At 39.2% G+C, this 16,387-nt stretch overlaps 1 protein-coding gene across 1 annotated transcript in view; it reads left to right on the forward strand.

Annotated features, from left to right (window-relative positions):
• LOC113192964 (antigen WC1.1-like) overlaps positions 1 to 16,387 on the forward strand; it is a 186,353-nt gene that overhangs the window by 142,637 nt on the left and 27,329 nt on the right. Inside the window, exons 13-18 of the mRNA XM_077799083.1 lie at positions 1,153 to 1,467; positions 7,828 to 8,136; positions 8,230 to 8,547; positions 12,962 to 13,054; positions 13,132 to 13,446; positions 15,315 to 15,629. Of these exons, the coding sequence (XP_077655209.1) occupies positions 1,153 to 1,467; positions 7,828 to 8,136; positions 8,230 to 8,547; positions 12,962 to 13,054; positions 13,132 to 13,446; positions 15,315 to 15,629 (1,665 nt within the window). The remainder of the gene's footprint in view (positions 1 to 1,152; positions 1,468 to 7,827; positions 8,137 to 8,229; positions 8,548 to 12,961; positions 13,055 to 13,131; positions 13,447 to 15,314; positions 15,630 to 16,387) is intronic.

The raw sequence follows: 16,387 nt of genomic DNA on the forward strand, positions 1-16,387 counted from the left end.
TCACAGCACTCTGAGAGCTTGCTGAGCAATGTGATCAGTTCCTTCTCTAAAACTTTCTTTTGTGCGAGAGGAGTCCCTCTCAGAACAACACCCCAAACTTGATTTAAAGCTTGTAAGAACCATGTGTTTTTCCCACAGGTAAGATAGTTGGAGTTGAAGTTATAAATTGCCTTGTACTTTTCTCTGGGTTTGTCATTTCTTTACTGATACCCAATTTTCTTCCTCTTTCTCTTCTCAGAATACAGTTTCCCCTGTGTTCCCTGACTCTTGTCACTCACAGAGTCACAAAAAGGGTACTTCTATTCTGCTGTTTGCCTCCTCATCAAGAACTCCTGGCAGGAAGTTGAAGCACAGATTAGATATATTTGGGGAGAAAGTAACATTCTAGGATTCCTAGTGGCATTTGGGCAATGTCAAAATATGACATCATCTATTTGGGGAGGTTGCCCAATATACCTATAATAAACATAAATTTGAAATTAAATATCCATATTTGAACTATGAAGCCTAGACTCATTAGTAAAATATATTGCATTAACTCTGATTTGTCTTATGATCCATTCATTTTTCAGTCTTAATGTCTATCTAATTGCATTTTTTCCTGGATTCATGGCTGTCAACTGAAACACCTGATGATCTCATCCCCATTTCCTACTCCATCCCCTGTGCTCTCATCCTTCCAAATCTCAGGCCATGGGCACTGAGGAGTATATTATAAGAAATGAATTTAGATAATGGCCCAATTCAGTAACTCTTAGAAATCACTCAGAAAAAAAAAACACATTGAGCTACTTAAAGTAGGAATCTTGGCATTTCTCCAATTGTTTTTTCACATGATATGCAGAAATCTACCAATAACAAGTTTTACTCTGATCAGATCTACATAATAACTTCTGCCTAAAACTGCTCACTTGATTATGTTGTGATTAATTCCATTTCTTTTTTTTAATTAATTCTCCAATATGTTATGGTAGAAACTGAGACTTAGCTGCTACCATAGTACAATGAATGACTCCACGTCTTAACAGCACATTCTGCATTCTGAAAGTAATTCTGCCAACTACTTGGGTGGGAGAGAAAGTACCACATGATAAGAGAACATTTCTCATTCTCTTTGTAAATACAACCATTGACATGATTCTTTCTCCTCAGAGAGCCCACAGCTCCGCCTGGTGGACGGGGGCAGTCGATGTGCAGGCAGAGTGGAGATCCTTCACCAGCATTCCTGGGGCACTGTCTGTGGTGACAGCTGGGACCTGAAAGATTCTCAAGTGGTATGCAGACAAATGGGCTGTGGAGAGGCCTTCAATGCCTGGCTGTATGCACAAGTTGAAGAGGGATCAAGGCCCATCTGGCTGACACAGCTGGCATGCACAGGAGAGGAGGCCTACTTGTGGAATTGCCCTTCCCTGGGCTGGGGAAAGAACAACTGTGAGCCCTATGATGATGCAGGCGTCATCTGCTCAGGTATTGTCAATGCATTCTCCACTACCTAAGAGAAAGGAAAGTTCCAGGAAGTAGTGTCTGATCCCTGGGGAAATAAGATAAATTGTCCAGAGAGGAGTAGGAGGTCCCTCCTCAATCAGTAGATTCAGGGATAACTATGGATGATGGGCTTCATCTATTACTGTCTTGTAAATCTCTAATAGTGTCCTTTCCCTTCTCAACTCTCTTATTTGACAAGATATTTTTTGTAGAGTATTTCAATATAAAAATCAATCTTCATAATTTTATTCCTCTAATTTACTATTTTTAGGATTAGCACACAGGTTAGCACACAAACTCTGTTTGCAGAAATTTTCAAAGGACAAATGATCATGAGGCCCTACTTTCCTCAGTTGAACTGAGTGTTCCTAATGTAGAGTCAGAGATATTTTTGCATTGGCTTAGTAGGTATATGAGCACACGGATTAAACACATCACAAGGGAATTTATATGCTACTGGAAAGTTGCAATTCTCCTTCCCAGATTCAAACATCAGAATTCTTACTTCATTGGTAGGAAGGGCCAGAGAACTGTGAGTGAAATTTTGGGAGTCACAATTTCTCCTTCCATCAGTACTACAGTAGATTCTCTCTACATTTCTGTTTCAAGCAATTTCTGTATAAACTCATATTGGGAGGTGAATTTAACACTGTGCTCCCAGATCAATGTTGAAAGCAATAAAATATTAATGCATGTTTATTATGGTAAGAGATTATGAACTTTAGGACTCAGATCAAGATGGTTATTAAGTGATCTCCCACAAATACACCACATAAAACTTTTCACAGAACAAATGGCTTAATAGGAGAAAATAAACCAGGTGTGTGAAAAGAAAAGAAACCAAGTGAGTGCCTGCTTTTATGGTAATAAAAAAAAAGACACAATGAAGGAAAGAGGAAACGTTGCCCTTTCGCATAATTCAAGCAGCCCAGCGTAAAGGACAATGCCTCCTTCTTTGGGAATGGAAAGGTAATTAAGTCCAGGCTTTAGATGTGTAACTCAGGACTAGGAAGGTACCTCGTAGAGCACAACACGCCTCATCCCCCATGCCAATAAACTCAGACTGAGACTCTGGAACTGTGTTTAATTAGACAGCAGAGAGACTATCTCCACCAATGCTCCTCCAACCTATCTTAACAACAACAAAAAATCAAGTCTCCACTTGCTAAGAAGCAAGATGCAAAAGCAGAAATAGGATTTTGTCTTAGATCACAATGCCAGGTCTACCATGGTGATACTCAGCACTCAGTAGGAATTAGAGACCTCAAAGGTGTCACAGAACTCATAGAGCAACAGCTGTGTGCTGGTGGGACAGACTCAAGAAGAACCCGTGGTTGATTGCAAGAGTCTTGGTCCATCAGTTCACTTCAACAGTAGGCAGCTCATAGCATTGAGGGCCTTGGTCCCTCCCCAGTTCTGTGTTGCCTTGGCAGGCTGTGGCCTCAGTGTGTCACAGCATTGCAGTGTTGGTGGCCACAGGACAACCCTCCTCATTGCTTCCCAAAGCCCCAAGCAGCACACTATGGAAAGTGTGTTTGGGGGTGAAATTTAGTTGGGCACCCAGATTTGACCTGGAGACTTGGGCTCTTTACATATTATAATAAGCTCTCAAAGATGAAGGATAAAGAGTCTCAAGCAATCAAAAGAAATAAACAACCCATAAGGGTGTCCTAACCTACTTGACAGTGAACTTCTCAACAGGAAACATGTAGACCTGAAGTGAGTGTCATGAAATTTTCATAGAACTGAAGAATAAATCTGCCAATCAAAAATACAGAACATGGCAAATCTGTCCTTTACAGAGAAATACAAAGACATTATCAGACAGCTCCACATAAAGTTAACATATAATGCAGCAATTCACTACTGAGCATATATCCAAAGGAAATGAAATTAGGATGTTGAAAAGACATCTGTACTCCCATGTTTATGGCAGCGCTACTGATAGTAGCTAGGAAAGGGAAACAATATAAGTGTCCATCAACTAATAAAGGGATACAATGAAGTACATTTACATAATGGAATACTCTTCATCCAAAAAAAGTAAAAAATAAAAAGGAATGAAATATTTTCATTTGCTGCAGCATGCATGGCCTGAAGATCATTAGGTTAAATGAAATTAGTCAGGCAAAGAAGGAGAAGGGTCTTCTAAATCTCACTATATATTGAATCTGAAAGAGTTGACCTCATAAAAGTTCAGAACATTAGACTAGAATTGTGATTACCATAAGCTGGAATGTGTAGGGGTTAGAAATGGAAAGCTTTCGATGGATCAATTAGTAATAGCCTTTACTTAGATAGGAAGAAGAAGTTCTGGTGCACCATTACACAGTAGGAAGACTATAGATAACAGTAATAAGCTTTATTTCAAAAAGCCAAAAGATAACATTGGAAATTGTCACAGAAGGAAATGAAAAGATAATACAATGTACACATACATCAAGAAATCTATTTACTCCATTAATAGGTATAATATTTATGTTTTGGGTATCAAATTGAGATAAATTTAATTTAAATGAAAAAAGAAGGAAAATTATACAGGTGAAAAGATATGAGGGAAGGTTATATAGTTTATATATGATGGATTCAGTAATACAAGAGAAGTGCATTAAGAGGTAAATTTGATAAGAATAAGGACAACAGAACAAAAAACAATTTTTTGAGGAAGATAGTTGAGTTTCCAGTGCCTGGCAGATGGCATTGGAGGGTTGACAAAGAGCACATAAGGATTATCTGAGTAGCACAAAAGATAATGCTGTATGATATTGACTCTGTATATATCTGTGTAAATTCTGTATACCCTTGCTGTGTAAAAGAGGAATAATTTGTAAGATTCAATCAATGTTGAGATACTGAGGTTAGACACTTGAAACTTGCCCAAGGAAGCAATGTGTTCTTGAAGCAAAGAATCAGACAAGGATATATCTGACTGCAAGTTTGAATTTATTTACTCTAGTGAGAATGAGTCCTATGAATCAGTGGACCTCTGCAGATGCAATTTTTCTTTCTTTATCTAGCCAGGTCTCTCATAAACTTCAAATGGCTTGAAATTATTTGTTTTTGTCTGCATTATTTCCTTGAAATATATATACCCAGCACCTAATAACATTTCTGGAACATGGCAAATTCTGAAAAGACATTAGTATTTTGAATTAGAAAACAAGGAAGCAGACTCTGAATATTCTCTTCTACTTCTTCTCTCCTATATCAGGCTAGGATGTAAAATTTAGATTATGTCTTCTTTGAAGACCCATCTGCCCCATTTTATCCTTTCCTAATCACAGGCATTTTTGCCCATTTCTGGGCCTCCAGTGACCATTCTCCATGTACCCAGCCCAAAAGTTCTAATCGTGATGAGAAGTGAGAGAGGCCATTTCCACAAGATGAAAGAGCCCTAGTTTTGTAAAAGCTGGAATGTGGAGAATTGGGGGTTTCCCGGGACCTGGCACAGGTACAGAAAGAGTAGTTTCCTGAAGACCAGGTTTCTACAAACCCTCCTAGGACTTGACTGAAGTGGTTTTTGCAAACAAACTCAGTTTGTAAAGTGAAGTCCACCTCTGTGAAATAAGAGTAGAGATAAGGCACCAAGGATACAGGCACACAATATATCCTCAACAGCAGGGGCTCTTGAGGACATGGGGAGGGGATTCAAAAAGGGAGGGAGCTGAAGCAAGAGGTGCTATCTTTGAGAGGCATAAATGAGGTCCCAGTGGAAAGATCTGGATGACTCCATATCTCTAACCTCTAACAAGTCACTTACTCTCCCAGGTTCTTTCTTCTCTGTCAAGACATAAGGACATAAGCACATGTGTATCTTCAATAGTATATCATTTTTAGTAACTTTTTAACACTTTGTTAACACTGTCAACAGCATTTATCACTATGGAGCTTTAAACTTAGCCATGAAAAAAGGCCATTATGTTGAGGTATTTAGGGTACTGGAGAATTCAGATAGACAGATTTAGGAAGGGAAATTGAGACTGAGAATGGATTTAGGATAAATATCACAGTACCTCATTTATTTATACAGGAAGCAACCAACACCCAGACATTGCCTGTGAGCTGCCCATCTGTCTGTCCCTATTAGAGAAGCCACTAAAAGAGTCTATTTGCTGCCGTGTACCAAACACATTCTGCCTGTTCAGTTCTTATTAATGCCAATCCTCCAAATTTCTTAGGCCACAGAGCAGGACCATTTTCCTTGATTGGTTGCTGTGGGCTTTGATGCATTCTCCTTTGGGACTAAAGTATGAGTGTGTCTCTATCCCTTCTGATTCATAAAACAAAATGCAGAATTTATTCTCTTGTGTTCAAAATGTAGAGATCAAACCTTAAAGGTTTAAAGTAATAAATGTATTGTTGAATTTGCAACAATACTGCCCTCTGAACTCCTCAGGATCTGTTCAGTACAACGACAGGTGCTCAGTTGATCATCTGAGCACATGTATTGTATTAATTTTCCTCTTTACCCTCTCAGGCTATAGCTGGATTAGTTTCTCTGAACTGTGAAGACTAGAAGAGCAAAGGTGAAACCTGCATTGGGTGGTCTATTTCTTTATGTGAAGTGCTTCCAATTTTTATTAATGGGAATTATACAAAAGTTTCTTGCAAATGTTTGATATTGCAATAGAACTCAGTGCCTAAGACAAAGGTACCCTCATAACATTTAAATTGGAGGACACTGTACTCAGATATCCCATTGAATTATCTTAGATAGAGCTTGGATATAACGTTATTCTACCTCAAATTTCTTGGATGCTAGAAATGTGCAAAATACAATGAAAAAAAAGAAAAAGAAATAGTGACACTGCAGGCAAGTTTGTGTTTCCTCTCTAAGATGAATCTGTAATTAGTCATTCAAACCTGGTGGCCCTCTCTGGTGATACTTGTGTTTACCTTTAATGTGAAAGTGGAACTGAGTGGAAACCAAAGTTCACAGAGAAGGAGACCTGGTGCATCCACAGGCAGAGCCTTCAGCCAGCCAGGTTTCTGTTCTGGAAGCTGATCTTTGTTGTACCTGTCACTAGACAACCATATTGATGGCTGATTTTATGATGTGCCTGCAGGTCTCATTCTCTTTAAAACATAACCTCCTAAAGATTAGTGATTTCAGTTTGGAATTTGTGTATCTGCATTTTGATGCTGTAAGTAAGGTATGTTGTCATTACTACTCTATAATAATGATATAAATTAAAATTACCATTGTAGTAACACTTCAGGAATCCATAATTCATATTAATACATTAGGTTCAGAGAAAAAAGAGAGTATTCCAATTTTAATGTTTTAAGTAACAATTTTAATAAGTTATATTAATGCTTTTGGTGTTCATTGTACTTTGATGGTTTACTTGGGGGGGGGGGATAATGAATATGCTATTCTCTTGAGAAAATATGTCTTGCTGAACTTCTTCACTACATAAAATTACTATTACATTAAAATTTTATATCTGTAACCAAATACTTCCCCAAATATCAGAACCCATACTTGAAATTACTTCATTATCAGCTTCAATAGATGTATAATGGATTTTTCAAACTTTGTTTATTAGAAAAAAATCCCTAAAAAACAACACAAACCCCAAAAAAAAGTGCTCAAGCTCAAAACTCTGGATAACTTCTGTTCATTCTTCTAAATTGTCTTTCTGTCTTCTGTAATGGGGAAAATAATGTAAAGAAGACAGATTATTTGAGTCACAATAACCTGGTTTCTACCTCAGCCTCACACTGTTTAGTAGGCTCTTTTCTGATCTCTAAGTGGAAAATAAGTATAAATTGTCAGTTTTTATACATACTGAATTTGAATTTTTTGATTCATTAACAAATGTTATCTTATTTGGAATTAGTATCTGTGAATTGAGAGTTTGAGGGCATAAATAGTGAAAAATTTATACTAGCTTTTTTCTACACTGAGATCACATTCACTGGATAGTTATGAATACTATTAAAAAATAAAAGGAGATAGACTGACAAAGGAAGTTATACAAAAACACAGATACCTTTATAATGTGAACAATAATTTGCCCATATAAAAACTACTATATTACATAAAAATATATATATATTCATTTCTTGGACACACACATATACATGTATGTATATGTATGTATGTGAGGAAGTGTTTCCTTTCTTGAATCAGCAATTTAGAACAGACCTTACAAATTCCTTATCCAAAATTTATCTTCATACAACTGCATTGAGAATTCACATTCTGGCACCATCTGTTGAATCCTCTCCCCATGCCAGAACCCTGGAAAATGAAAAGATTTCCCAGCAATACCTGTGACTTTTAGCTTTGTAATTCTATTCCCTGGCACATGTTGTTGTTTGTTTTTTCTCCCATAGGATTTGTGCATCTGGTTGGAGGACATGGACCCTGCTCTGGGCGAGTGGAAGTGAATTCTGGAGGAGAGTGGATTCCAGTATCTGATGGGAATTTCACATTATCCACAGCCCAGGTTATCTGTGCAGATCTGGGGTGTGGCAAGGCTGCATCTGTCCTGGGGAACCTTCCCTTCAGAGAGGACAGTGAACAGATCTGGGCTGAAGAGTTCCAGTGTAAGGGACAGGAGCCTGGCCTCTGGTTCTGCCCCAGAGTGCCTTGTCCTGAAGGAAGTTGTCCCCACAGAGGGGCTGTGCAAGTTGTCTGCTCAGGTGAGACTCACAACAGGATGTTAACCTCCCTATGCACTCTGTGGTGGGGGTAAGAAAAATGTGGGACTATGCTAAAACCCTGTCTTCTACCAGGATATACAGAAGTTCGGCTCATGAAAAATGGCAGCTCTCAGTGTGAGGGTCAAGTGGAGATGAAGACCTCTGGAGGCTGGAGAACACTCTGTGCCTCCCACTGGAATATGGCCAATGCCAATGTTATCTGCCGTCAGCTGGGCTGTGGAGTTGCCATCTCCACCCCAAAGGGAGCATACTTTGTGGAAGGAGGAGATGAGATCTGGAGAGACCGATTCCACTGCTCAGGGTCTGAGTCCTTCCTGTGGAATTGCGCTGTGACTGCCCTGGGTGTTCCTGCCTGTGCCCATGGAAACACAGCCTCTGTGGTCTGCTCAGGTAAGAGAGGGCAGGGCTGACTGGTAGTAGAGTGATGTGTCTCTAAGAGCAGACAGTGTGGAGAGCTGACTTCAAAAATGAGACATTCTGTGGTAAAATAGGATTCTTCTCAATGATCATTCATCTTTCAGGCCCTGTCAAGTGGTATTAAGAGCAATATTTTTAAGTAAGCCTTTTTATTTATTCAAATTCATGGACAACAAAGTATAACAATGAATAACAGCTCTGTCGTGTTCCTCACCTGGGCCATCAGAGAGTATCAGCAGCTCCAAGGAGTAACCTGCACATCTCTCCAGGCACTATGTCCTCCTCCCTTCCATGGAAGATCACTCTAACTTCTGCAAAATATTTTTGCACATCTTGAGCTTTATATAAAATCATACAGTATGTTCTTTTTTCATGTCTAGTATGACTCAACATAATGTTTAGAATTCACCCATGTCTTTATTTTTAGTCAAGCTTCATTTATTTTTATTGCTGTAGAGTTTTCTGCCAAATAACCACAGGATCATGTGTTGAGCCATTCAAATGATGTGGATGTTGGAGTTGTTTGCACTTTTTGAATACTAAAATAATAATCCTACAAATTACCATGTCAATATCTTTTAGTGCAAATATGGATATATTTGTATATGGTTTTTAATACTTGTCCATTTATTTTACCTCTCTTAATATGGTCTTCATTCAGGAGGCAAATTTTTGTTCTTAATGAAGCACAGAATATCAATATTTCCTGTACACTTAGTGTTCTAATGTCTTTTTAAATAGAACTTTACTACCATAGATCATAAAAATATTCTCCAAGTGTCTTATCACGTCTAATTACTTTTCTTTTACATATAATTGCACAATGTTTCTGGGGTTGGTATTGTACACAGGGTGTGTGGTGTGAAGATAGTTTCCCATTATTGTTTGGACATCCAATTGACTCAGAATCATTACTGAGAAGCCCTTTCCCCACTGTGGTGCCACCATTGAAATACACAGGGTGCAGCTATTTCTGACTCTTGCTCTATACTCTGTTTTGTTCCATTCTGTCATTTTCTATGCTTGTAGTCATGCATGCCTCCTTAATTATTCTAACTTTACAGCATGTCTGATAAACATTTTTTAAAGAGTATTTTAGAGTAACTGTTCTAATTGTGTTGTTTTTCCTGCCCAATGCATTGGTCATATTCGGTATTATGCATTTTACATAAATTTTATAAATGACTTGATATATTTAATACAATAAAAACATCATGGTCTTTAGACTGAGTTTTGATTTGACCCAAACATCAATATGGAGCTAATTAACTTAAAATGTATATCTCTAGTTTCTCTCAGAGATTATACATAACTTTTACTAGGTGTATTCTTGGTGTTTTATGTTTATGATGATTTAGTGTTTCTTTTAGTGAAATGTCCTAGGAATTAGTTCTACTAATGTTTTAGTCAGCTTCTCAGCTGCTGTGACAAAAAGGTCTGAGAAAAACAATTTTTGGAGAAAAAGTTTATTTTGAAGCTCAGGAATTCAGAGGTCTCAGTCCATAGATAGTCTACTTAATACCTTGGGACTAAAGGTAAAACAGAATATCATGGTGGAAGAATGTAGCAGGAGAAAGCAGATCAGGAGATGGCCACCAAGAAGCAGAAATAGGGAGAACTCTGCTCAACAAGGACAATATATAAACCCACAGACAGGCCACCAGGCACCTACCTCATCGAGTCACACCCTACCTGCCACAATCACCACCCAGTTAATACTATCAGAGGATTAATGTGCTGATTAGGTTAAGGCTATCATAACCCAATCATTTTACTTTTAAACTTTCATGTCTCACATATGAGCTTTTGGGGAACACCCAGTAGCAAACCATAATTACTAGTTTTCAGATTCATTTTTTCTGGCTTGGTTTTTCTTCCTTCTTTCTTTCTCTCTTTCTTTCTTTTCTTTCTTTTTTATAATTTGAGAATTCTGAATAAGCTTAGGAAAGTATGAAATTCCCAGGTAACCTGAACCAAGATTCCCCAGTGCTATTATTTTTCTATATTATCCTTTCTCCCATCATATTTATCCCTGAATATATGGGATGATGTGTCCCTTTACTCTTCAAATATTTTCAAGAATTTTTCACACAACCACAGTGTCATTGCCAAATTCCATAAATTAACCTTGTTGGCTTCCACATATGATGGATAACAAGTGGTACTTGTCTTTCTGTGTCTGGGTTATTGAACTTAACATGATGTCCTACAATTCCTACCATTTGATGCAAACAGCAGGACTCCATTTTTCTTTATGACTGTATTTATACCACAGTTACTTCATGAATTTGTCTTTCAATGGGCACCTGATTCCATATGGTAACTATTGTGAATAGTGCCACAATAAGCATGGGAATGTAGGATTGCTGTTTCACAGTAAATGTAATTGTCCTGGTTGCTATTGCTTTTTAATCCATTCCTCCTCCCTGCCCCCCCAAAAAAAATAGTGACACAAATAAACAATTCATTTTACTTTGCCTGTGATTTCCATATTCACAAATTTGGCAAGGGCTCTTAGCAGTTGCCACTTGTGGTCTCTCATGAAGTTGCACTTGGATCTCATCTGCAGCTAAGTCATTGAAGACTTGACCAAGCTGGGAATCCAGGATAGTTCATTCACATGGCTGATAGCTTGAAGTTCACCTGGGGCTGCTGTCAAATGCTCTCTCCCACTGGATAATCCACAGAGTAGATTTCCCATAAAGCAAAATCCTACTAAGTCAAGAGGAAGAGGCCTGACATTCTAAGCTAGGTTCCTAAGTCAAATTGTGCTAGCTTCACCACATTCTGTTGTTTATAGGCAACTTACCCCTGTCAGCCCAGATTGGAGAGCAGGAGAAATGGATAGAATGTGACAGAATTTGTGGGTATTTTTTTAAATGACAGATATGTTAAATATCTTTGTGTATTTTCTAATTTATACTTTTGAACTATCAGTTAGGGCCTTAATGCCTAAAACTTGTATAGGACATAGGAATGTTAGTATCTCTCACTGTTTTTCTTAGTTTCCTGTTATATTTCCTACATTTTTGTCTTTCTGTTGTTCACTCAATATTTTCCCATGTTCTTCCACTTACTGTTTCTATTTTGTGCTAATCTACATTATGTTAGGCTCATCCTCTCATTTCTCATTTTTACCTACTGATATTTATTGGCTCTTTTTCATTGGTTCTTTTTATTCATGCCCCTCAATTATTTATTGGATTTTTGTGATCGTTTATCTACCAAAATTCCCATCATGTCATTTAATTTACAAAATTTAATCATGATTATTTGAATTATCTATAAGGAAACACCAGTATCACTCTGTGAAAATCTCTTTTACCTCTTTTGTCCACTTTCTTTCTACATAAACTCTTTTATATGTGTTGGATATTTTTTGATTGAAAGACATTGTATTTGAAAAACAAGTTCATCCTACAAAACCTTCAGAAAGGATTTTATATTCTTTAATCCACTACCCATTTAATTTACAAAATTTAATTATTTTATTTATTACAACTTTATTTAGAGTAGATCCCTTACACAAAAAGAATTGAAATGATGAAAAATTGGGCACTCATCCCTATGACAAAAATTATTTCAGTTTACAAAATATAAGTTTTCTGGGTGTTTAAAAGGATTCTCCTCTTTGGTATAACCTAAATTTTACTTGAGTTCTCCCAAGGGAAATCTGGCAAAGGTGCTAACATTTTCAGACTCAACTACTACCTTTGAGTTGTCAAATATTGTCAAATACTTCCAGGAGAAAAATGCTGATTCTAGTTTTTACTTTTCTTTAAACTTGACTCCAGTGTCTTGCTTCCCTTAGAGCTATGCAATACTCTCAAACATCAATGACATAGTCACACTTCCCTAAAGTCATTCCTAGTACTTGGCTTAAAATAGAAGAGTGTTAGAAGTAGAAGCAGAATTCACCATTAGAAAATTGGCTCTGTGCCGCAGTCTGGCTGGGCACAAATCCCGAGACACTGAAGCAGGAACAAACTTTATTTTTTAACTCCACCAAAACACTTCACACACGCTCCTGGGGAATTCTCCCGAATGCCACGCCGCTCTTCCAGGAACCAGCCACCAGAAATATCTCCTCCAGAAATCCCTCCTCCTGCACTTCCCCAACCAATGGGAACTCTCTGGGAATCCCCAGGAATCCCCACAAGAACTCCAAAGTAGCATGAGAACTCCGAAGTATGGCCGAGGCGGATAGTAATGCCACGCCTGTCAACCAATACTATTGGCAAAATGCCAGGGGCCATTCTGACTCCGCTGTGCCTCTCAGCAGCTCTGAAAATAGGAAATTAGTGGTCATGGGCTACAATCTTTAGATGCCATCATAAGATTATTGTCTAGTTTAACTCAGTTTCCTGCTTTCTAACCCTTTCTGTAGGAAACCAGGCCCAGTTACTGCCCCAGTGCAATGACTCCTGGTCTAACACAGCAGGCTCTGCAGCATCAGAGGGCCACACTGCCAACTGCTCAGGTGAGCAAGACCTCCAGCACCTGAGCCTTCCCATTCCCTGTGTGAATGCCCACTCATATGACCCTGTCTCTTCTCAGACAGCAGACAGCTCCGCCTGGTGGATGGGGGCAGTCGCTGTGCAGGGAGAGTGGAAATCCTGCAGCAGGGCTCCTGGGGCTCCATATGTGATGACAGCTGGGACCTGAGTGATGCCCACGTGGTATGCAGACAGCTGGGCTGTGGAGTGGCCCTGGAAGCCACCATCTCTGCTCACTTTGGAGAGGGATCAGGGCCCATCTGGCTGGATGAGCTGAACTGCATAGGAGAGGAAGCCCATGTGTGGCAGTGCCCTTCCCAGGGCTGGAGGCAGCACAACTGCAGTCACAAGGAGGATGCAGGGGTCATCTGCTCAGGTCTGTGGTGCACACTGTGCACAGGTGGGTGTGGGCAGGAAAGGGTCCACAGGATGATGTCTGAGCCCTAGGACAGGGGTGAAGAGAGAGCAGAGGGAAGGACAGTTCCTGTTCTTCCAGCAGAGAAAATAAGGTGCTTCCATTTACTGCTGCAGCAACTGAGCTTCTGCTCCTTCCTTCTCAGCACTGTCCCCTGACACAGTCATTCTCTACAGTGTTCATTTAAAGCAGTCATCACTCTTCTGTGACATGTGGGAGCAACATCCTGACCCACTGAATTAGTTTTCTATTCCTGCTGTAACAAGTCACCATAGATGAGTAACTCAAAACAGCACAAATTTATCATCTTACAATGTGTAAGTTAGAATTTTGACCTGGATCTCTCTGAGCTAAAAACAAGCTGTCAGCAGCTGCAACAGCTGAAACTCTGGGAAGACTCCTTTTCTTGCCTTTTTCAGCTTCTAGAAGTAGCCTGAATTTCTCAAGTGACCCTATCCTTCTTCAAATACAAAGCATCTCAACTTTCTAACCATTCTATGAACACATCTCCCTCTGATGTGAGCCAGAAAGACTTATCTGTTTTTGAGGATATAGGTGTAAGGATGTCATTAGATTGGGCACACCTATTGGGGGCAGTCATCCTATCCAGGATGATCCAGTATAATTTCATGATGAAAGCACCTTTTGTTTGTTTTAGTTTTTGTTTTTTGGTACTGGGATTAAACCCAGGGGGCTCAACCACTGAGCTACAGCCATATCCCCTTTTTTATTATAATTTTTCATTTTTGAGACAAGTCCACGTTAAGTTACTTAGAGCCTCACTAAGTTTCTGGGGCTGGCTTTGAACATGAGTTGCACCTGCTTCAGCCTCCCAAGTCACTAGGATTACAGGCATGTCCCATCTTGCCTAGAGAAAGGATACTTTTCTTAATGTTGTCTGAAAAGCCCTTTTGCAATATGAGTTAAAATATTCACAGGCTTGTAGGATCATAGAGTGGACGTATTTGAAGCTCCACTTTTCTACCACCCCTCTGTCCACCCTCCTTTTCTATGATCTGTCAGATGGTTAGTCAGGTAGTAAAGTTTTTTCCTACTCAACTCCCAATCAGTGTTCCTACCTGTTCATTTGCTAATATTACATTGTTGTAGAAACAGAAAGAGAGGTACAAATTAGCAAAACAGATTAAAGGGATAAAAAAAATCTTCCAATCTTCCACCTAGTAGGTACTTCTTCAGGATAGTAAGCAATGAGTTCTCACTACTTAGGAATAAAGAAAAAAAAAAGCAGTAAGAGTTGAATGCTCTTTAGAGAAGATTATGCTAAGTGAAGCTAGCCAATCCCTAAAAAACAAATGCCAAATGTCTTCTTTGATATAAGGAGAGCAACTAAGAACAGAGCAGGGAGGAAGAACATGAGAAAAAGATTAACATTAAACAGGGACGAGAGGTGGGAGGGAAAGGGAGAGAGAAGGGAAATTGCATGGAAATGGAAGGAGACCCTCATTGTTATACAAAATTACATATAAGAGGATGTGAGGGAAAAGGGAAAAAAACAAGGGAGAGAAATGAATTACAGTAGATGGAATAGAGAGAGAAGATGGGAGGGGAGGGGAGAGGAGGGGGGATAGAAGAGGACAGAAAAGGCAGCAGAATACAACAGTCACTAGTATGGCAATATGTAAAAACATGGATGTGTAACCGATGTGATTCTGCAATCTGTATACAGGGTAAAAATGGGAGTTTATAACCCACTTGAATCAAATGTATGAAATATGATATGTCAAGAGCTTTGTAATGTTTTGAACAACAAATTTAAAAAAAAAGAGTTGAATGTTCACTGTGCCCTGTTTTCCTCCTCTTGCTTTCAGAGTTCCTGGCCCTCAGGCTGGTGAGCGAGGACCAGGAGTGTGCTGGGTGGCTGGAGGTTTTCTACAACAACACCTGGGGCAGTGTCTGCCACAGCCCCATGGAAGCTGTGACCTTGTCCGTGATCTGCAGACAGCTTGGCTGTGGGGACAGTGGGACTCTGAACTTCTTGGTTCCTCTCAGGAAAGGTTCTAGACCTTCCTGGGTGGATGGAATCCGCTGTCGGGAAACTGATAGCTCTCTCTGGCAGTGTCCTTCTGACCCCTGGAAACACCAATCTTGTTCTGCAAAGGAGGAAGCTCATATCACATGTACAGGTGACCTACTGTCTATTTCTATGTATCTGTCCTATGCCTGTAGGTTGTTGTCAGGATGGATGAGTTGAAACAAGTCTACAAAATGAATTCTGGATAGAGGTTTCTTGATCCACCTCTTGCAGTCCTGTTTCAAAGACGGATATAAGGAAACGTGATAGAAATTTATGTGAAAACTACAGACAGACTGAACTTAACATATGGAAGTATAAACTTATACTCTGATAAACTTTCTAAGCAGTTAGCCAAAACAGTCTTTATATTAATTAACCTGTTTTTCCTTAGTAAGAGGGTGAATGATTGGACCTCAGTTATATACATTGCTTACTATGTGCTATCACTTTTTCCTCCACCAAACTGTATCACAGGTAATGTGTCTTAATTGTCACAATCAACTGATGATAGGTATTATAGTAATTGCTTATTTCATAAGAGGCAACTGAGTTTAGGAGGAAACATTTCATCTCCCTTACACTTTCAAGTGAGTGGGAGAGCAATTTGGGGAATCAAATACTATTGGGCTGTTTACTCTGAAATCCATCTTCATCAGACAGACCACCTCTCGGGTCACTTTATTGATGGAAAGTAATCAAGTGACTTGTAGGTAGAAACTTAATTCCAGACAGGAGGACAGATGCAAGAAGAAAACCCTGCCCCGTCCTCATGGAGTTTGCACTTCAGCCTGATGATTTGCACCATGCATGAATTTGAGTGTCTTGAAGCAATGGAAGGTGCAGTGGAAATGCATGCTTTGAGGAAGA

Source organism: Urocitellus parryii, chromosome 5, assembly GCF_045843805.1.
Source record: "Urocitellus parryii isolate mUroPar1 chromosome 5, mUroPar1.hap1, whole genome shotgun sequence".
Lineage (NCBI taxonomy): Eukaryota > Metazoa > Chordata > Mammalia > Rodentia > Sciuridae > Urocitellus > Urocitellus parryii.